This window comes from Macaca mulatta, chromosome 6, assembly GCF_049350105.2.
Source record: "Macaca mulatta isolate MMU2019108-1 chromosome 6, T2T-MMU8v2.0, whole genome shotgun sequence".
Taxonomy (NCBI): Eukaryota; Metazoa; Chordata; class Mammalia; order Primates; family Cercopithecidae; genus Macaca; species Macaca mulatta.
The window spans coordinates 83,308,405-83,331,071 of NC_133411.1; the positions used below are offsets into that span (position 1 = coordinate 83,308,405).

General features: G+C 42.9%; 1 protein-coding gene and 1 pseudogene across 1 annotated transcript; both read left to right on the top strand.

The window, feature by feature from the left end:
- Window positions 1-760: 760 nt before the first annotated feature.
- On the top strand, window positions 761-804 carry LOC114679170 (U6atac minor spliceosomal RNA; annotated as a pseudogene).
- Window positions 805-5,170: 4,366 nt separating this feature from the next.
- CRHBP (corticotropin releasing hormone binding protein) lies at window positions 5,171-22,371 on the top strand. The gene is given in 7 exon segments (NM_001257453.1): window positions 5,171-5,457; window positions 5,839-5,932; window positions 6,266-6,423; window positions 8,201-8,411; window positions 11,359-11,507; window positions 15,940-16,057; window positions 21,645-22,371. Coding segments are annotated over 7 exon segments (969 nt in total). The 5' UTR covers window positions 5,171-5,376; the 3' UTR covers window positions 21,803-22,371.
- The last annotated feature ends 296 nt before the right edge of the window (window positions 22,372-22,667 follow it).

A 22,667-nucleotide genomic window follows, 5' to 3' on the forward strand; every position in this document is an offset into this window, starting at 1 on the left:
CACCAAACCAAAAAGCTTCTGCAGGCGGGGATCTGTGGCTCACGTCTGTAAACCCAGCACTTTGGGAGGCCAAGGCAGGTGGATCATTTGAGGTCAGAAGTTCAAAACCATCATGGCCAACAAGGTGAAACCCTGTCTCTACTAAAAATACAAAAATTAGCTCGGTGTGGTGGTGCACAACTGTAATCCCAGCTACTGGGGAGGCTGAGGCAGGAGAATTGCTTGAATCTGGGAGGCAGAGGTTGTAGTGAGCTGAGATTCTGCCACGGCACTTCAGCCTGGGAAACGGAGTGAGACTCTGTCTCTAAATAAATAAATAAATGGCTTCTGCACAGCAAAGGAAATGATCAACAGGGTGCAAAGGTAACCTACATAATGGGAGAAAATACTTACAAACCATATATCTGATAAGTGGTTAATATCCAAAATATATATGAAACTCCTACAACACAGCAAAAAACCTAATAAGTCATTTTAAAAATGGGCTAAGGACTTGAATAGACATTTCTCCAAAGAAGACATACAAATGGCCAATCGATATATAAAAAGATGCTCAATGTCACCAATGATCAAGAAAATGCAAATCAAATCCATGACGAGATATCACCTCGAAACTTTTCGGATGGCTATCATCAAAAAGCTACAAGATGACAATTGCTGGCAGGGAGAAAAGGAAACCCTGGCCACCATTAGAGGGAATGGCAATTAGCACAGCCATTATGGAAAACAGTATGGACCTTCCTCAAAAAATTAAAATAGAGTATTGTATGAAAGGAAAGAAGGTTATCATTCCCCTTGACAAGAGGAGCAGAAAATCAAATACTGTGTGTCCTCGTAAGTGGGAACTAAATGATGAGAACAAACACATGGACACACACAGGGAAATAACACATACTAGGGCCTGTTGGAAGGTGGAGGGTGGGAGGAAGGAGAGGATCAGGAAAAATAACTAATGGGTACTAGGCTTAATACCTGGGTGACGAAACAATCTGTACAACAAACTTCCATGACAGACACACATTTACCTATGTGACAAACCTGTACATGTACTCCTGAAGTTAAAATAAAAGTTTTTAGGCTGGGCGCCGTGGCTCATGCCTGTAATCCCAACACTTTGGGAGGCCGAGGTGGGCGGATCACAAGGTCAGGAGATCGAGACCACCCTGGCTAACATGGTGAAACCCCGTCTCTACTAAAAATGCAAAAAAATTAGCCTGGGCACCTGTAGTCCCAGCTACTTGGGAGGCTGAGGCAGGAGAATGGTGTGGACCCGGGAGGTGTAGCTTGCAGTGAGCCAAGATCCTGCCACTGCACTCCAGCCTGGGCAACAGAGCGAGACTCCATCTCAAAAAAAAAAAAAAAAAGAAAAGAAAAAATAAAAGTTTCAGCAAGCCCACTTCTGCATATTTTTCCAAAAGAATTGAAATCAGTATGTTGAAGACATACCTGCACTCCCATGTTCGTTGCACCACTATTCACAATAGCTAAGATGTGGAAACAACGTAAACATTGATGAATGAATAAAGAAAATGTGGTATATACATACAAAGGAATATTACTCAGTCAGAGAAAAGAGGAAATCCTTGTTATATACTACAGCATGGATGAACCTTGAGGACATTATGCTAAGTGAAAGATGCCAGCCACAAAACGGCAAATACTGCACGATTACACTTATATGAGGTATCTAAAATAGTGAGACTTGTAGAAGCAGACAGTAGAATGATAGTTGCAGGGATTGGGAGGAGGGTAAAATGGGGAATCAATAATAATGGGTATAAAGTTTCAGTTATGCAAGATGAATAAGTTCCAGAGATCTGTTGTACAACGTTGTGCCTATAGTTGATAATATTGTGTTGTGTACTTAAATATCTTTTAAGAGAGTAGATCTTGTGTTTTAACTCTTCTTACCACAATAAAATAAAAATAATAGCTAAATTCATTCAAACAAATCATCTTGAAAGCAACTGAAAACTATTTGGTGGTGGTTGTTGTTGGTTAACTACAATGAGTTTTATTCAGTAGTCTTTACTTCTTAAAGAACGCAATAAGGCCGGGCGCGGTGGCTCAAGCCTGTAATCCCAGCACTTTGGGAGGCCGAGACGGGCGGATCACGAGGTCAGGAGATCGAGACCATCCTGGCTAACACGGTGAAACCCCGTCTCTACTAAAAAATACAAAAAAAACTAGCCGGGCGAGGTGGCGGGCGCCTGTAGTCCCAGCTACTCGGGAGGCTGAGGCAGGAGAATGGCGTGAACCCGGGAGGCGGAGCTTGCAGTGAGCTGAGATCCGGCCACTGCACTCCAGCCTGGGCGACAGAGCGAGACTCCGTCTCAAAAAAAAAAAAAAAAAAAAAAAAAAAAGAACGCAATAATATGTTCCATTTTCTAACATTCCAGCTAATTCATTAGTCAGGAAAGGAAAAAGGAAGTTCATCTAAAGCATGGATTAGTGATGTTCTATGTTGATGTGATAAATAAAAGAAAAAATTTATTATTACAGGTCATATTACAACTTCTAACTTGAATGCAGAGGGATTTTGTGGTCACCCTGAAAACATGGCCTATAATGTGACTGTGAAAGTCAAGTGCAGCCTGTGGAGGCTGTGCCATGAAGTGTCAGAAGTTCTCTGTGTGCGTCTCATCAGTCTAGGCACAATTTTAAATTCTGCACCTGCCCCCGTGTCCATGCATTGAATATGGATCTGCTATTGTGTGGCCACCTTGGCCTTCAGGATTAACATAGGTGACAATTTGCTCTGGGGCTTTGTGAAAGAAAAAATGTCTTAATCCTACCTAACAAAAAGAAAGTATTAGCCCTGCCTAACAATAGTTGAAGACCCAAAAAACACCTATCAGGGACTGTATAACATCAACATTGGAGAAGCTATCTGGAAAAATACAGAGAAAAACTGAAATATTTGAAAAGAATGGAGGTTAACATACAGATAATTTCCAATCAGCATACTTGGGGACTCTGAGTTTACCCAGAACATATTTTTTAAAAAATCCAGTTTGCTTGAACAAACAACTTTCAAATATTAAGCTAATTGTTTGAATGACCAAAGCAGTCCATGAAAATAATTTATCCTTAGTCTTCACACATAGGCCTACTTATTGCCCAGAAACTTTTTCTTCTGCCTAATCCTAATTACTCTTCCATTTCTCTCACCTATTTTTAATACTTCCTCTCAGAGAGAATGGCTACCTGGCTTCTCCTTGTCTTCCAATTTAATCTTCTTAGTTTTCCTCCATCGGTTGTAGTTTCCATCTTTAAATTACCATAATTTTTTTTTTTTTTTTAAAGAAAAGGTAGTTTCCACTGGCTTAGTAGATATTTACCAAACTGGAGAAAACTACACATTAATTTATCTACCTAGAATTTGGTGGGAATGAGGTTCATCTTGTACTATAATTTGTGGATTAAGTAAAATCAGATGCTATGTTATGATGTTTGTAAAATCAGTCACTATGTTAGCACTCACTCATCCCAGCTCTTGCTGTGTGTGGTTCCTGAGGAGGGGGCATCATGAGAGCTGGGTGGGAACATCAGTGTTGTCCGTGCATGTGTGTGTGCACATGTGCACATGAGCATATGCTTGTAAAGGGGCTGGTTGAAGAAGAATGTCTCCTTGGTGATGCTAACAAAGCAACATTGAGCTGGAGTGACATCAGGTGCCAGACCCCCGAAGAGGCAGAGGTCTCCAAGGTGGGTGCTGGACTGAATTCTGGGAATAGGCCAAGGACTGTGGCTACATCAATGGGAAAGAGAAAAGGGCCTGTGGCATGCCTGGTGAATGGGCCTGAGGCTCCCTCTAGGCACAAAAAGGGTGGGAGATAGACCTGAAGATGGCCTGGCATGTTTGAGGCCAGCAAGTTTGGGTTAACTTGTTTGTTTTCCTCCTCTTTGATTCTTCTCAGGTTTCTTTATAACCTTTTTAAAACTCAGGCATCTAAACAGCCCTTGGGATGAGAAGGACATGATGGTCAGTGTCCATGAGCTTTAGGTACTCTTTTCCCTCTCACTGTCTATGGTCTGAGAACTGCTTACACAGTTGGGCTGTGGCAGAAAGGCCTCCTGATTAAACCAACAAAAAGAACACCTCTCCAGACCTCAGAATTGTCCTGACGTGAAAATATTCAAGTTCTGACACTGCCAGGATAATCACTGTTTGAGTATTTTAAAATGGAAAACACAGCCATTCCTTCCTTTCTAACTCTGTATTATGGTCTATTTGTAATAATTGTAATAACAATGCTTGGTGCAGAGACTGGAAAGGGGTAAGAAAGCCAATAGTGGAGCGTCCTCATGTTTCCCACAATTTTGGACACAAAGAAGAAAGTCTCTTCTCTCCTGATAAGCAGAGATAAGCTTATACTTATCTCTGGATCCCTAAGTCATCTTTTTAGCCCTGTAAATTTGCTGGTGAGCAGTTACAATAAAGCTTCCTGGCAGTTCTTTCTACCAGAGTGTTAAAGTAATCCAGGTATTTGAATGCATGAAATGGAATGACTTAATCTCATCTCCCAGTGGTTCAGATGGATGCAAAGGTCATGGCTACAGCTACCTGGTCTAGGAGTGTGTACATCATGTAAACATTCAGGTCAAGTGACAGAGCTCAGCTAAAATCCAGAAGTCCACTGACACCAGAGTTAGTTTTCCATGAAAGAAATGCCTGTAAGAAACTGGACCAGGATAAAGCAAAGAGTAAGGGGCAGGAAGAAAGCTTATAATTGCATTACTGCAATATTCTGCAAAATCAGACTTTTGCTTCTGTTCCACCTCTCTTTAAAGCTGAAAATGCCTCAAGTTTCTTACTGAGAGGCATGAGTAATTGCATGAATACTAAATTCTTTGACAATTTCTAGCATGGTTTCATCCAAGGTTATGTGATGAGGCTGCAAAATATAGGCTGTATGTGTTTGGGTATTTTATGCATGTATGTAACTTTGTCACTTTGATTTGCAAAATGGAAAATTCCCTGAATGCCCACAGAAAAGTATAATGTAGCATTTGGCAGGTCAACAAAATGCCCTCCCTTATTCTTTGTCTCCGCCTCATTCTCCAACACTTTAGTGCACTAAGTTGTAGTGACTGAAATCATTCTTGGTGAATAATGCTGGGCCACGCTGAAAATTTGTGGCTGAGAGCTGGACCCTCGTCATCGCCACGTACTTTGTCAATGAGACAGGGTAACCCATGGTTACTGAGCTCTGATCAGCTAAGGGGCAGAGAGCCTCCGCTCCCCACTGCTCTATAAAAGAGACCCAGCTAAGGGACCCTACCAGCTTCTAGCTCTCAGTCTGCGCGAGGGTGTGGGAAGGAAAGCCCAGGACCTCCGGAGCAGAGCACAGCAGCTGCAGAGGCAAGGCCAGCATGTCGCCCAACTTCAAACTTCAGTGTCACTTCATTCTCATCTTCCTGACGGCTCTAAGAGGGGAAAGCCGGTACCTAGAGGTGAGCCGACCCTGGACTGACCCATCTCACCTTCCTTGCGTGTTAGCCCTAGGCGGCAGGCAGGCTGCCTCTGCTAGCAGCCTTTTGGGGTTCGCTGTTTCTTCCCTCTCTGCTGGATGCTCTCTTGCCCCTGGTTTCCCCTATCTTGTTCTCCATCCTTGCCTCTGAGCATCCCAGACTGCCTGCCTGCCTCTGGCCGCTGGGGATGCCCCGGCCTGATGGAGAGGGTCTAAGACCTTCCCATCTTCTCCCGACACGGGAAAATATTACCCCTCTCTCTTTATTTGCTATGCTGAGTGGCAGGGAGGGTGCCCCGCTCCTGGCCCCCTTTTTTATCCCCAGCCCTTGAACTTTTCCGGACTGACCCATGTTCCTTGCCAGCTGCGGGAAGCGGCGGACTATGATCCTTTCCTGCTCTTCAGCGCCAACCTGAAGCGGGAGCTGGCTGGGGAGCAGCCGTACCGCCGCGCTCTGCGTGAGTCGAGGCTGCCCGGCTCGCGGGCGCCCGGGACGCGGGGAAGCTGGGACTCTGTGCGGAGGGCAGGGGGCTCGCGGGCATCTTGGGTAAGGGGCTGGCCGGAACCGCCAGGGGCGCGGCCCCCTCGCTAAGGATCGGTCCGCGGAGGCGCTCCAAGAGGGGAAGGAGGTGGCGCGCCGCGGGCGCGGGAACCCAGCGCAGCCGAGGCTGGAAGTCGGAGCGCCGGGCGCTACAGAGCCCGGGAATGGGGCGCGCGGAGAGGGGCCGCCCGAGGCTGGCGCCGAGGCGGCTGCAGCCCGGGACTTATTGCCCCGTGCCCTCCTCCCCCAGGGTGCCTGGACATGCTGAGCCTCCAGGGCCAGTTCACCTTCACCGCCGACCGGCCGCAGCTGCACTGCGCCGCCTTCTTCATCGGCGAGCCCGAGGAGTTCATCACCATCCACTACGACCAGGTCTCCATCGACTGTCAGGGCGGCGACTTCCTGAAGGTGAGGCGCCCACGGCCCACCAGCCTAGCCGGGGGAGGGGGTTGGGAGGCGGCACGGGAGGGTTGGAAAGGGCTGGGGCATTGCAACCAGCGTGGGGCTGCCGAGCGTGGGTAGCCGGTGGCAATTCTTAGACACTTCGCTGGTGCCCGAGTAGGAGAGGCGCGCTCGAGGACCCCCACACGGCGAGAATCTCGCCCTTACCCGAAGACCTCGTGCCACACACATCCAGTAGGGCTCCGGTCGGTGCCTCTGGACGCTGCCATGGTTTACATTCCCTTCTAGGCGCTTTCGAGGCCCGGGGAACTTCTAGACTTGAACTCGCAGCGCAGAACGCTGCGACGCAATCCGGGGCCGATGAAATATGATTAAAAACCAACAAGCTCGAGCGCTGCGGTCCACCAAGCGGGCCGTCTTGGTTAGAAGGCCCGCCCCACACGTCTCACATCTGATCCCGCCTCGCTCCTGCTGGTCCACGCTCGGCGCACAGAGGCTGTCTTCAGTGCGCCGGTGACCCGATTTTGGAGCAGGAGGGGACTGGCTGCCGAGGGGGCATCTAGATGGAGATAGGTGGGAGGGGAGGACAAGACCCCCAAGCTCACTGCCTCCATGATTCCAGTCGTCAGACTCCATAAGTATAACAGGGCAGAGTGGGATGGCTGATGGAGCTCTACTGTCCAATTAAAATAATAATGATTAACATCTCCAAAGTAGGATTATTTTGGAACCTGTCACATGCGTTAGAAATAATTTGTAGCTGGGTTGTTGGTAATTTTGCTAATGTGGACTAGATTGGACTCATTAAACTGGAGACCTGTGGTGATTTTGAGGGTCAAGTCAATAGACTCTGACCCTTTGTTCAACTGTAAACTTTAACAAGTGAAGGAAAAATGTCCCAGGTAGTATACCAGCCATCATTGCCTGGCTGTTGAAGCAGTTCTTGACATTTTAAAATAATATGTGATGATACAAAAAAAAATGAGAAAAATGGGTGTATATAGCCATTAGCAGGTAAAGTTGCTGCTCCAGTTTTTTATTTTGCTATCTATTTTCTTTTTTTTTTTTTTTTTTGAGACGGAGTCTCGCTCTGCCGCCCAGGTTGGAGTACAGTGGCCGGATCTCAGCTCACTGCAAGCTCCGCCTCCCAGGTTTACGCCATTCTCCTGCCTCAGTCTCCCGAGTAGCTGGGACTACAGGCGCCCGCCACCTCGCCCGGCTAGTTTTTTGTATTTTTAGTAGAGACGAGGTTTCACCGTGTTAACCAGGATGGTCTCGATCTCCTGACCTCGTGATTCGCCCGTCTCGGCCTCCCAAAGTGCTGGGATTACAGGCTTGAGCCACCGCGCCCGGCCTTTTGCTATCTATTTTCAAGATATTTTGTTCACATTTCATGACTAGAGGAAAGAGAGAAGCTGCACGAAACCCAAATTATGCTTTTGTGGGATTCTTCTGAAGGTGAGAGGTAGAAAATATGACCAAGGTAAAAATGTACATTGGCTGTGGTTTTATTTACCAAAGTGGTTGAAATGATAAAGTATAAAGAAGTTTACTTACTTTGGAAGCTTTAAGGCTTATAAAAATTAATTAATACTATTACTTGCAAACAACCCTCACAGTCCAATATATACAAATGAAAAGCAAGCAGGCAGAGTGTGGACTGTCAATTCTCACTTATGACTAAAGGCCCATTGGTGGATGACTTTTTCCCCCTTTTCAACTCTCTTCAGACTTCAGGAGCTGATGGAAATGATAGCATCTATGTCTGTATTTTTTTTCAAAGGTATTTGATGGTTGGATTCTCAAGGGGGAGAAGTTCCCCAGTTCCCAGGATCATCCTCTCCCCACAGCTGAGCGGTACATAGATTTCTGTGAGACTGGTCTTAGCAGGAGGAGCATCAGATCTTCCCAGAATGTGGCCATGATCTTCTTCGGAGTCCGTGAACCAGGAAATGGATTCACATTAACCATAAAGACAGACCCCAACCTCTTTCGTAAGTGTTCTCAGTCAAAAGGCAGAACTTGGGAGTCAGACTGCTTTTTGAAAGTAGTATCATTGCACAGACTTAAAGAAATTTGAACTGAGGAATGATTTGAATGGAAATTTTTTTGTAATTAGAAATGACCTAAAGGATAGTTTCTATTCTTTATTATGAATATCAAACCACAGTTTTAAATTTATTTCCCAGGTTAGGTAGTATACTAATTTATGGTGAGTACAATTCAATCTTTTCTCCAAAGTCTTGCTCTGAGCTCCTCAGGTTCTACGATGCATTTAGTGATAAGCTTTAATCTTCCAAGGCATTTCACTAATCCAGGATAAGCTTGAGGGATCGGATATAAAGTTGCAGGCTTAGAGATATTCAGGCACAGGCTTGAAAGTCTCCATGTCTTTCAGCCTGTGCCTGAACGTGGTAGACAGATATCATGCCCTGACCAGAGGGTTGGATTACAGCATCTCAATGTTACCTTCTGATTCTGAGCCCACCACTCTAATTTAGTTCGTTTCTGATGGACACACATGTAGCCTACGCTACACAACTGAACAGCCCCGGCCTAAAGCATATTATCTTTATAAAAATGAGTTTACTTAGGCGGTGGCTCACGCCTGTAATCCCAGCACTATGGGAGGCCGAGGCAGGTGGATCATGAGGTCAGGAGATCGAGACCATCCTGGCTAACACAGTGAAACCCCGTCTCTACTAAAAATACAAAAAATTAGCCGGGTGTGGTGATGGGCGCCTGTAGTCCCAGCTACTCAGGAAGCTCAGGCAGGAGAATGGTGTGAACCCGGGAGGCAGAGCTTGCAATGAGCTGATATCATGCCACTACATTCCAGCCTGGGCGACAAAGTGAGACTCCGTCTCAAAAAAAAAAAAAAAAAAAAAATGAGTTTACTCATCTGCTAATTGTTTTTTTCCCCATTAAGAAAAAAATCTGTTTAAAAAATTAGAAAAGGAACACATATCGCTCATTTTTGCATACAATAGAATTAATATTAACATTTTGTGTGGCTGAAAGATGGGGCCTAATCTGCCAAAGAATAACGTACTACTGATCTTTTGATTTCTAGTTCTGAAAAAACAAAAGAATTTTTGAAACAGCCCCCCAAAAAGACTCTTCCTGAGGACTGCAATAGAATAATTCTAGAAGACAAAATAAAGAGTTTCCCCTATATTTTGTTTAGTTAGAAATCAGAAACCTCCTGGGCCAGTAGTGGCTCATGCCTGTAATCCTAGCAGGATTACAGGCCAAGGCAGGAGGATCACTTGAGCCCAGGAGTTCAAGATCAGGCTAGCCCACAAAGTGAGACGCTGTCTGTATTAAAACTTTTTAAAAAGTATATTAAAAAAAGAAACTTCCTAGAACCATCAAGGAATTTCAGTTCTTTTTGAAAGTAAGTATAATTAAAAATATGAAAAGGAGGCAAGAGGTGTTTCTGATCTGTTCTGATCAATGTTGATTCATCCGGTAATCAGAAAAAAAAGTACAAATTCTGATGCTTCTAGTTTCATATCTAGACTAATTAATGTATTGTAGATTTATTTATTTACTTATTTGAGGCGGAGTCTTGCTCTGTCACCCAAGCTGGAGTGCAGTGGTGCGATCTCGACTCACTGCAACCTCTGCCTCCCGGGTTCAAGTAATTCTCTGCCTCAGCCTCCCGAGTAGCTGGGATTACAGGCGCCCATCACCACGCCCGGCTAATTTTTGTGTTTTTAGTAGAGACGGGGTTTCACCATCTTGGCCAGGCTGGTCATGAACTCCTGACTTCGTGATCCACCCGCCTCAGCCTCCCAAAGTGCTGGGATTACAGGCATGAGCCACCACTCCCGGCCAATGTATTGTAAATTTAGATTTGAGATATAAAACAAAAAATTGTAGAAGTTCTTGGGAGTAAAATAAACATTAAAAATGCACCTTTTAGTTAACTTATCACTTAACATGCAGCAAATATTTATCAGCCTTAAGACTATTGTCTTTCATTTTTTTTCTCAGCCTATTTTCTCACTATTAGAAAAATACTTAAAATAGGCCTGGTGTGGGGGCTCACTCCTGTAATCCCACACTTTGGGAGGCCGAGGCAGGTGGATCACTTGAGGTCAGGAGTTCGAGACCAGCCTGGCCAACGTGGTGAAACCCTGTCTCTACTAAAAATACAAAAATTACCCGGATGTTGTGGCACATGTCTGTAATCCCAGCTACTCAGGAGGCCGAGGCAGGAGAATCACTTGAACCCGGGAGGCGGAGGATGCAGTGAGCTGAGATCACGCCCCTGCATTCTAGCCAGGGTGACAGAGCAAGATTCCGCCTTAGAAAAAAAAAGAAAAGAAAAGAAAAATACTTAAAATAAGCCTGGGGCCATGGTGAAGCTGCTCAGCTGCATCCTAGGCCCCAAGTCTTAAAATAAAGATAAAAAGTCTTAATTAAAAATTAAAAAATTTTTTAAAAAGGAAAAGAAATAAGAATGAAAAAGAAAATACTTAAAATTAATTATTTACTTTATTATTTGAAAATAGAGTTTGAATTTTGGACTCACCATTAAGCCTTGATTTTTCCACATTCCTAGCTTTAAGCTGAACTCTAGTTAACTCAAGTGCTCCTAGAACTAATACTAGCTAGTATTTGTTTGGGTGCTGAATTATGTCTTCTGATTGTTATAAACAAGGTAACCCCCTAAGATTAACATTAGAAGCCCCCTCACAGCCCAGGGCCTCCTGACAATATCCATGTGTCACTGATGGTTTTTGTTCCCCAAATCCTTTCTGTCTCCAAATTGTTTTTGTGGTATATATGCTCTCTTCCTGGGCAGAAGGCCCTAGATCATGAACAGGAGTCCTAGAATAAGATACAATAAATGTCTATAAAAACCCAGCAAACCAAGTAATGGAAATGGAAACATGAATTTTCGTTGTTTTTTTTTTTTTCCTTTCTACAAAGCCTGCAATGTCATTTCTCAGACTCCAAATGGAAAGTTTACCCTGGTCGTTCCACACCAGCATCGAAACTGCAGCTTCTCCATAATTTATCCTGTGGTGATCAAAATATCTGATCTCACCCTGGGACACGTAAATGGTCTTCAGTTAAAGGTGAGTTGTTTACTTGTTTCCTAACCATTTGATAAGGCCAGAGCTTTAATCAGAGCAGAAGCAATCATACAGGGCAAACCTGGACACTAGCAAATTGGCGTAGTACGTCGCTCTGATGAGCTCTTAAATCTCACACGTGTTTGCCCTAGCTGCTTTGACTAAGCCCCTCTTCTATTTCAGTTGTGCGGCAAGTTGCATACTCAGGTGCCCCTTCTGACTACTTGAATACTTTCCTTGTGATGTAAGAAATGTTTTCAACTGGTAAAGTTGTGGTATATAATTACAATTGAACTCTCTTGTGCTTGCCTCTTTTACAAAAATTCTCTCCTAGCAGAACGTAGTGTGAGTCATCTACACAGCTGTTTTTCTGATTATTGGAATTTTCTTTTGACATAAGGAAGTATCTCATTGACAGAACTGTGTTGTGAAGGAGTGCTAACTGTAGCATAAAATACAAAATTGGATTTTTAGATTGCAAAATACGGTAAAGCTTTGAAAAGTATTTGGCATGACATTTAACTCAATACATTTTGCCTAAAAAATATTAGCGGATAATCCCTATCAACTTATTTTCGAATAAACTTCTGTATGGACCTTAAAATTCATGCTGAGTTTGACCGCATTTTCTTGCACTGGCAGCATTTTCCCTCTGAGTCATCCTCATTTCCTTTTACTTTCTCACATGACTAGGTTAAGATAACTCATGTATTTGCTGCTATCAAAGGCAGTCATAATTCCTAATCAGACAGATTTTAGTGACAACCAAATAAATAGAACTAGGACTGAAAAAAGGAGTATATCCAATTTCCTTTAAGCCCTAAATTCATGGATTAGTGCCTGCTTTTTTCTTAGTGGAAGAATAGTCCTTTGATAAGGACACTTTTGGGTATCTTTGGTATAGTCTTACTGGCTCGATATTTGTATGTCATTTTTGATGTAAAATATAGAAGATGAAAGGTGTGAGCACAGACTGGGAGATCTGAATTTTAGTTATTGGGGCTATCGGGGTAATCTTGGTGTTTCCTCCCAAACAATTTAGAGCCTATAGTGTTTTAGGCATCTGCTTCTTCACAAAATATTTTTTGAGTGCTTAGCATGTGCCAGGCACTATTGTAGATGCTGGAAATTAGCAATAAACAAGACAGGTCCTGCTCACAGGGACTGTGCATTCAAGTGGGATGAGACAGGCAAAACTGCCATGTATTTCAAATGGTGGTAAGTGCTATACAGAAAATGCAGCAGAATAGTGTGGTAGACAGTAACTGGGAGCATGGGGGTGGATGGAGAGGCAGGGGGCTACTTGTGATAAAGTGGTCAGGAAAGAAACCTTTTGAGAAGTGAGACCTGAGTGATCAGAAGGAGCCAGCAGCTGTGAGAACAGGGAGCAGAGGGAACAGTGCAGAGGCTCAGAGGCAGGAATGGGCTTGCTGGATTCCAGAAATGGAAGGAAGAGGAGGATTGGCATAAGACAGCTTCAGGGAGATGGGCAGGGCCAGAGTGTGGTGAGCCCTGCAGGCCACATTAGGGAGTTTAAGTTTATTTTAAGTGCAGTGGTAAACCACTGAAGAGGTTCAGGGAGGAAAGCAACATGATCCGATGTACGCTGTCTAAAATGTCACTGTGCCTTCCATGCAATGAATGGGCTGTCGGGCCATGCCACCCTTTCCATGGCCCTGGTGAGATGTTTCTTTAGTTATTATTAATGTATCTATCAAGATTATTTTCTTAAACCTCCCAGATTTCTATGTATTGGAAGATGAGTTCCACCAAAATAAACAAAACCAAAACCAAACACCTTCAATTTTGCACATTGAGTTGGTGTGAGGGTCTTACATTTGGTACAAGGAATATAAGTACTTCTTTTTTTTATTTTTTTTTTGAGATGGAGTCTTGCTCTGTTACCCAGGCTGGAGTGCAGAGGTGCAATCTCAACTTACTGCAACCTCCACCTCCCAGGTTCAAGCAATTCTTCTGCCTCAGCCTCCCGAGTAGCTGGGATTATAAGCATGAGCCACCACAACTGGCTAGTTTTGTTTTGTTTTGTATTTTTTGTAGAGACAGAGTTTCACCATATCGGCCAGGCTGGTCTCGAACTCCTGACCTTGTGATCTGCCCGCCTCGGCCTCCCAAAGTGCTGGGATTACAGGCATGAGCCACTGCTCCTGGCCAAGTACTTTTTTGGTACATTATTGTGGGCTAGGCAAAAGATAGCAGTGGCTTAGAACCTCAACAAAGAAATTTAGGGAATCACTGTTGAGGAACTGAACTTCAGAGGTCCCCACATAACTCAGTTTCTAACATTGTAAGAAAAGCTGAGAGGTTTGCAAAGAAGGGAGAAAAATCGTTGAATAGCAAGGAATAAGTGCACCTAACTTTCTTGTTTCTTTGTTTTGTCCCCCTCACTTTAGTTTCTATTTCTTTCTAGCTTCTTTATTTCCCACTTCTCTCTCCTGAGTCTGCCTTTTTCCCTGTAACAGCACCTGCTGAATTTTGGAACCTATAAAACTAAGTGGAAAATTTAGTCTTAAGAGATGTTCCTCCTGGACGTCCTCTACTCAAGGGAAAGGCAATTAAGGTTTTTTTCCTTTACTGATAAATTGCTTATTCCACTCTCAGTACAAGAACATGAAGCCCTGTATACAGTGGGGCTAATTAAACCTCTATTTCATCATTTGATGCAATTATATATAAAGCCTCTAAGCATCAAACCCAGCACATAGTAGGTAGGCCCTTTAAAAATAGATATCCCCACCTACCCCTGCTTATTAGTGAAGCAGTTGCCATTATGTTATTTTCCAATTTGCTGTTTAGTTCCAGTTGTATTTCAATGCCCTTCTTTTTTTTTTTTTTTTTTTTTTTTTTTCTGAGACAGAGTCTCACTCTGTCGCCCAGGCTGGAGTGCAGTGGCACATGATCTTGGCTCACTGCAACCTCTGCCTCCCAGGTTCAACTGATTCTCCTACCTCAGCTTCTCGAGTAGCTGGGACTACAGGTGTGCCACCGCACTTGGCTAATTTTTGTATTTTTAGTGGAGATGGGGTTTCACCATGTTGGCCAGGCTGGTCTCGAACTCCTGACCTCAAATGATCCACCTGCCTTGGCCTCCCAAAGTGCTGGAATTACAGGCATGAGCCACCATGGCTGTCAGTGCCCTTCTAAATGCCTGAATGTGTGTGTGCTTATGTGTGTGTGTGTGTTTTAAGTTCTCTATTTTAGATTTTGGTTCCTATGTGTTAAGGTCTATCTAGTTAAGTACTGAGCACCTTGTCACATACCACTAGATCTCTTAATGAGCACACTTCAATGAAGAAGAGGATTACAGGCAAAATTGTGGGGACCAGTACAAATGAAAATGTGAGAGCCCTTATTACAGTTTTATTAAAATGCAGCAGAGCATTAAACCAAGCATAGAGCCCTTCTAGGCACTGAATTTATGTGGTTGCACAGGTGGCATACTTGTGAGACTGCCCTGATCATGGGAGATGGGGGCTCAAAGTACTTTTGGGACTGAGAGTGGTTGCTTTGTTTGTGTTGGAAAGTAAGGCAGGGGGATTGCTGTGGACAAGACAGTATGGAAAAGCTGAAAAGACTGAGTGAGGTGGCTCGTGCCTGTAATCCCAGTATTTTGGGAGTCCGAGACAGGAGGATCCCTTGAGGTTAGGAGTTCAAGACTGGCCTGGGCAACATATCAAGGACCCATCTCTACAAAATTAAAAAAAAAAAAAAATGAAGGGAAGCAGGAGAAGGTGATCATGGTGGACCACACAGAGCTTTAGAATGAATTCTTTTGAGTAGCTTGAAATAAATTTGTTTTAGTTGAAAGGAGAAAGATCATGGTAACTGTAGCTAACTTGAGCCCCAAATCAGGGTTTTATTATTTCTTTAACATACTTATAATTAATCAAAATTTTTATTGGTAGAAATGATGTGTTCCAATAGCACACAAAGTTCCTTTACAAAGAAGAAGAGATGAGGTGAAGGAAAAACGGATGTGAAAGCCCTATTTATAAAATGTAGGTATTTGACTTCACTTAACTGTGACTGCGTGCATTAAGAAATTCGAATGATTCAGCATGCATGTCCAAATGATTTGAAAAGTAAAGTATTTTTTTGGTTCAATTTCCGTACATCTTATATGGCGTTTACAGATTTCCATTTTATCATTCCAGTCCTTGAGCTTAAAAAAAAATGAAAAAAACATGTACACACATTTCTAAAAAAAATGATTACTCAACTGATTTAGAAAAGCAATTTTTATGATTTTTTCTCTTTTAAACGTCTTTTAATTTCCGGAGTCCCAGATGTTAAATTAAACGGTATTGCCAGGATGTTGAGGGCTGATTGAGTGAATTCATGGACCCGCTGTTGGTCAAATGGTTTGACTTCTGTAATTGGTTTAAATGTGTCTTTCTCTGCTGCTTTATTGCCTTAGAAATCCTCAGCAGGTTGTGAGGGAATAGGAGACTTTGTGGAGCTGCTGGGAGGAACTGGATTGGACCCTTCCAAGATGATACCTTTAGCTGATCTCTGCTACCCCTTTCATGGCCCGGGTGAGGTATTTCTTTGATTATTATGTATGTGCTTATTAAGATTAAAAAAAAATAATCTATCCCCCAATATTTTCTACATTGGAAGGTGAGTTTCACCAAAAAAATCTTCAACTTTTCACACTGAGCCAGTATGAGGATTTGAGGTTATGTATAACATCAGTATCTTTACCAAAATATCTGACATCGGGAGAGAAACCTATGAAGCAATAAAGGTTGGCCTTAAGTAAAACTATGAAAAAGACAAAGCTTTTAAAATCTGCTTTCTTTCCATTTTCTTGGGGGTCCCTGCTTTCATTTTCTAGAGACTAAAGAGTTTATCTACTAACTGAAACACTTATGGTTCAAATAGTAGATGTATCATCAGTTAGTGATAGGATAATAATGAAGTAACTGTTTTTTATATATGTGTATGTATGTGTGTGTGTTACTCACAGTAAATAAACAACAAAGTGATAAGCTTTATTAGAAATTCTTAGAACTGCTAAAAGTCTATAACTTCTTAACGGCTAAACTAGCCTCTCAAAGGCCAGTGTAACACAGAGGTAAATTCTGAAATCTAAAAGCGGTCACCAGTAATAGAAGACTGGTTTATTTGGCACAGCATATGCCAGATAGAACCAGATCTATGTCAGAGACAAGTGAGGATTTTCACTTTATTATGCTCATGTCAGGTGAGGATGGATGGGACTTCATGACCTCATGACCAAACAGCTCAATGGAGTCTGGGGGAGGCGGGGAGAGGAGTCATCAAACATTACTGTAAAGGTCACTCCCACAGCTTTACTTCGACACAGGAGCCCTAGATTATCATTAAAGCGACAAAACAGAAGAACAGCAGTCTCTAATCTCGGTTAATTCTGACTGTAGCCTCCTCCCTCTCCTGTCACAGCAGATCATTAACCAGCTAGGCAATGATGCTGCAAAGCAGACAGTCCTCTTGATCAGCTGTTACCTGTAATAATTAAAACCAGGCCACACCACCAGTATTTTCTGTCTCTGAGTTGATGATGGACAAAACATTTCTAAAATAGAATTAACATCGAGTCAGCTCTCCTTAACTGTGGGTTCCCCATACATGGATTCAACCAATTGCAAATAGAAAATACTCAATGTAGGCAGGGTGCAGTGTCTCACGCCTGTAATCACAGCACTTTGGGAGGCCAAAGCGGGCGGATTACCTGAGGTCAGGAGTTCGAGACCAGCATGGCCAATATGGTGAAACCCTATCTCTACTAAAAATACAAAAAAATTAGCCAGGCGTGGTGGTGCACACCTGTAGTCTCAGTTACTTAGGAGGCTGAAGCAGCAGAATTGCTTGAACCAGGGCAGTGGTGCTTACAGTGAGCTGAGATTGTGCCACTGCACTCCAGCCTGGGTAACAGAGAGAGATTCTGTCTTAAAAAAAAAAAAAAAAAAAAAAATTCAGTGTAATTCCTGAACTTTGGGAGTTTGAGGCAGGAGGATTGCTTGAACCCAACAGTTTGAGACCAGCCTGGTCAACAGACCATACCTCCATAAAATAAAAAAGGAAATAATCAGGAAAAAAAAACACACAAAAAAATAGAGTATGACAACTATTTACATTGCTTTTACATTGTATTAGGTATTATAGGTAATCTACAGATGATTTAAAGTATATGGGAGGATGTGTGTAGTTTGCATGGAAATAGGTAAAGGTAAAAGGTAGCCATTTACATAAGGGACTTGAACATCTGTGGATTTTGGTATCTGTGGGATGGGGAGCATCTTGGAACCAATCTCCCGAGGATACCAGAGGCTGGATTATACAAAAGTCAGCACTAAAGCCTGATATGCAGTCTACCCTCCCCCAGATATACTGTATTCTAAAAGTTTCAGATGAGATTTAAGGCAGGAGTGGGCTCAAAGCAAGCTTTCCAAGCAAGGTAAAGGCAAAAGATTTCTCAAATCCCACTTTGCTGAAAACTAGAGGATTCTCTAATGCTAATTGACACTTGAGCCCTGGTTTAAACTGTCAGTGCATTCGGCCTCTCCAGCCTTTTGGGTGAACGATCTGAGGTACTGAATTACTTCCCTGCTCATGATTGGAGAGCACCTTTGAGGAGATATACCTCAGCTGGGTTAAACGGTAAGACAAGGATTAAAAAACAATCAGGCCTTTAAATTTAGATAATTGAAGCCAAAGTAATTTTTCTGCTTGAGTGATATAACTTGAATTGGCAAAAAAGGTGATTCTAAAGCTGGAAAACCACTTTTGCCTATATTACCTAGGTAACTGAAACCACTTTTAAGATATTTTAAGGCTTTAATCATATCACTGTTTGGTTCATTTCAGACTTTATTCCATTACTGGAAGGAGGGCCTTGATTGCAAGTTGTCCAGGTTCTTGGTGTTTTGAACAAAGAATTGGACAGAACGCACCAAGTAACAAAGGAATGAAACACAGGAATGAAGTAGCCAAAGCAGGGATTTATTAAAGGGACAAAGCACTCCACAGGGTGGGAGTGGACCCTAGCAAGTGGCTCAAGGGCCCAGTTACAAAAGTTTTCTGGGTTTCAAGTACTCCTTTCTTTTGTTTTGAGACGGAGTTTCGCTCTTGTTGCCCAGGCTGGAGTACAATGGTGCGATCTCGGCTCACTGCAACCTCTGTTTCTTGGGTTCAAGCGATTCTCCTGCCTTGGCCTCCCAAGTAGCTGGGATTACAGGCATGTGCCACTACACCTGGCTAATTTTGTATTTTTAGTAGAGATGGGGTTTCTCCACGTTGGTCAGGCTGGTCTCGAACTCCTGACCTCAGGTGATCTGCCCACCTCAGCCTCCCAAAGTGCTGGGATTACAGGCATCAGCTACTGCGCCTGGCCTTTTGAGGTTCTTATCAATTACCCCTTTTCTGGATGAAGGATTTGGTTTGTGGCTAAAGGCTGAGGTGAATTGGCACCCTATGCAGATGAAGAGATAGCCCATGCTTGGCCCACGGCCAGTCCAAGGCACTCTCCCTTTCCTTGCGACATGTGGTGGAAGGGGAGAGTTGTAGGGAGACTAGCCTTTGATCCTTCACTACTCAGGCTTGGGGGAGACGCAGTTTTTCCTTTTGGTTCAGCTTTAGGAAGTTTGCATTAATTGGCCTTAGGTTCTCAGCCCCCAGACCCAGGTGTTTTCCTTTTGCTCCAGCTTTGGGGAGTCAGCACGAATTGGTCTCAGTTTCCCTGCCACCAGGCCTTGGTGGTTTTCCTTGATTCAGCACGAATTACCTCAAGTTTCCTGCTTCCAGACCCTGTTCTGCTGCCTTAATTCTTTTCTTTCTTTATCATGTTTCCATGAGCCCCTCCCGAGCTGTTCAGTGTTGAACTATTAGGGACCCTGCCCTTTACATTGGATTTTGTTAGGAATTAGTTCAAAATAATAAATAATACTCAAGTAAAGAAAATAGGACATGTTATAAAGATTAAAGTCCAGAGTAAGATCAGAAAAAGAATGGCCTCCAAATTGTTTAATGAAAAATAAATTTGGCTGGGTGTGGTGGCTCATACCTGTAATCCTAACACTTTGGGAGGCTGAAGCAGGCAGATCACTCGAGGTCAGGAGTTCGAGACCAGCCTGGCTAACATGGTGAAACCTCGTCTCTACTCAAATTCAAAAATTAGTCCGGTGTGGTGGCACACAACTGTAATCATGGCTACTGGGGAGGCTGAGGCAGAATAATCGCTTGAACCTGGGAGGCAGAGGTTGCAGTGAGCCAAGATGGCACCACTGCACTCCAGCCTGGATGACAGAGCAAGACCCTGCCACAAAAAAAAAAAAAAAAAAAAGAAATTGAAAAAGAAAAGAAAGGAAAAGAGAAATAAATTTGGACCTCCTGGTAGAAGCTTAACTAGACTCCCTGGTACTTATATTAAAATAATTATAGGGCTTTTATTTATTACGTCATCAAATTGTCTTTTATCTCAATAACTCTGTTGAACTGTTTACTTTATTTAAATCCAGGTACGTGTTTGAGTGGTACCCATTACACAAGGACAATGATAGCATTTCTTAAAATTTGAAAACACCTTATGGAGACAAAGTGAGGAAAAGGAAGATTGAGAAAACTAAAACAGCAGAAACAATTGTTGCTGGCAGATAAATCTTGCCTCAGGAACCAGCTTGAGGCTGCATAAATAAAAGGAAAGGAATTCTTTTTTTTTTTTTTTTTTTTTTTTTTTTGAGACGGAGTCTCGCTGTGTCGCCCAGGCTGGAGTGCAGTGGCCGGATCTCAGCTCACTGCAAGCTCCGCCTCCCGGGTTTTTACGCCATTCTCCTGCCTCAGCCTCCCGAGTAGCCAGGACTACAGGTGCCCGCCACCGCGCCCGGCTAGTTTTTTGTATTTTTTAGTAGAGACGGGGTTTCACCGTGTTAGCCAGGATGGTCTCGAACTCCTGACCTCGTGATCCGCCCGTCTTGGCCTCCCAAAGTGCTGGGATTACAGGCTTGAGCCACCGCGCCCAGCCAGGAAAGGAATTCTTAATGAAAATGATGTGAGTTTCAGTATATAACCCATACAGAAGAGATATAAAAGTTGTCAGATCTTATACAAATAATGAATAAGACTGGATTTTTGTTTGTTTGTTTGAGATGGAGTCTCACTCTGTTCCCCAGGCTGGGGTACAGTGGTGTGATCTCGGCCCACCATGACCTCCACCTCCCAGGTTCAAGCCATTCTCCTGCCTCAGCCTCCGGAGTAGCTGGGACTACAGGCGCACACCACCATGCCCGGCTAATTTTTGTATTTTTAGTAGAGACGGGGTTTCACTATGTTGTCCAGGCTGGTCTCAAACTCCTGACCTCCTGATCTCCCCACCTCGGCCTCACAAAGTGCTGGGATTACAGGCATGAGCCACCGCACCCGGCCGAATAAGATTGGAGTTAAGAGAAGCAAGGATATCAGAAGCCATTTCATATAAGTGGTACAGAAAAAATCAGAGAAAAGTTGTAAGTGGATAATAGAACAAAAACTAGTATGTGCAGTGTATATCTATACCATGCAAATGATCTTTTTGTTTATGTATAAAACAGAGTTTTTGTTTAAATTCAGAAAATGATAAACAGGTCATTTTTTTTTTTTTTTGTCTACATAAATGTCCCGCAGTACATTCTATCCTCTAGCCCCCACTAAATGCCCCTTGCAACCCTAGATCTGGTGACAACCAAAAATTGCCACGGCAAATTTCCGACCTGTGCTTAGAGGGCAGTACTGTTTCCACCGCGAACCCGGAACCCAAGCAACTGTGCACACGCCAGACTGATTTTCTTTGCCTGCCTTTACCACTCAGGCTTTGCAGGCAAAAAAGGCCGAGGAAACATCTTTCCTCTTTCCAGCTAGTTTTATTTTTCTAATAGTGTTCTTGCACATGAGTAGAAAGACTGAATTCAATTACACTATTCTGTAACTAATTATAAGTTATAATAAAAATGAAACAAAAACATTTCAACTGATAGTAGATGCGTAGTTTGAGTACCTGAGAGGAAGATACGTCTCCTTGCTTTCATTGTGTTTAAGTGATCCCATTGTTTAAATGACTGTGTGGTTTCTAACCTGCTGGGAAACTTTTATCTTTTCCATCCATTATAGCCCAAATGAAAGTTGGCTGTGACAACACTGTGGTGCGCATGGTCTCCAGTGGAAAACACATAAATCGTGTGACTTTTGAGTATCGTCAGCTGGAACCATATGAGCTGGAAAACCCAAATGGAAACAGTATCGGGGAATTCTGTTTGTCTGATCTTTGAATAACCAACCCAATGATTTACATGCTGATAGCTAAGTGAGTTTTTAATGGCCATTGTGTATGATTTTGATGCACAACTAGTTAAAAGCCTTTCATACCAGTCTGTATTCCCAGCCTTGAGCGCGTGCGCGTGCACACACACACATATGCATTAATTTTTGTACTTTGCTTCTTTTATGTTTGTAATCTGTAAATGAACACATGGCAGAAAATAAGCACCTGATTAGTAGGATCATTGTTCTAAATGGAAATGTTTGTAATTCTTTGATGTGCTACGAACCTGAAACTGGTAAGACAAGCACAAAGCAACGTGCAATAAAAATATTGTATCTCAAGGGAAAATACTCAAAGAAAGAAAAGCGGCAGCACTTTTATTAGTTTTATAACAGGAAAAAGTCTTGTATATAACAAAGTAGTTGCATCTGTTTATTTTCTATTTATTATTCTGTTACAATAGCTATAGCAGTTATTTATTGATTTGTAGCAACTTGTTTTTAACAAAACTTTGTAGCATGGAAAAAATTTTCCATCCACAAATACAAACATGAATAAATGTATTCAGAATGTTGGCACCCTGATGTTGGGCTTTATTTGCTTTCCTGAGTAGTCCTCTTTCTTGTTACCATCAGAAAATAATGTTATCATGTGGTGCAGAGCCAAATGCTGAACTAAATCATTTTGGACTTCTTAGAGCTAGAAGAACTCTGGGCCATTGAAATAGAATGATTTAAAGTAGAGGTAGAATTGCAGCGTTTGCACAAGCAACACTAACTGGCCCTGGCAGGGAAGCAGGGTACAGAGATTCATTTTCCACTCTCCTCGTAATACATGTTTTTGTCACGATATACATTTCTACAAAGACAGCA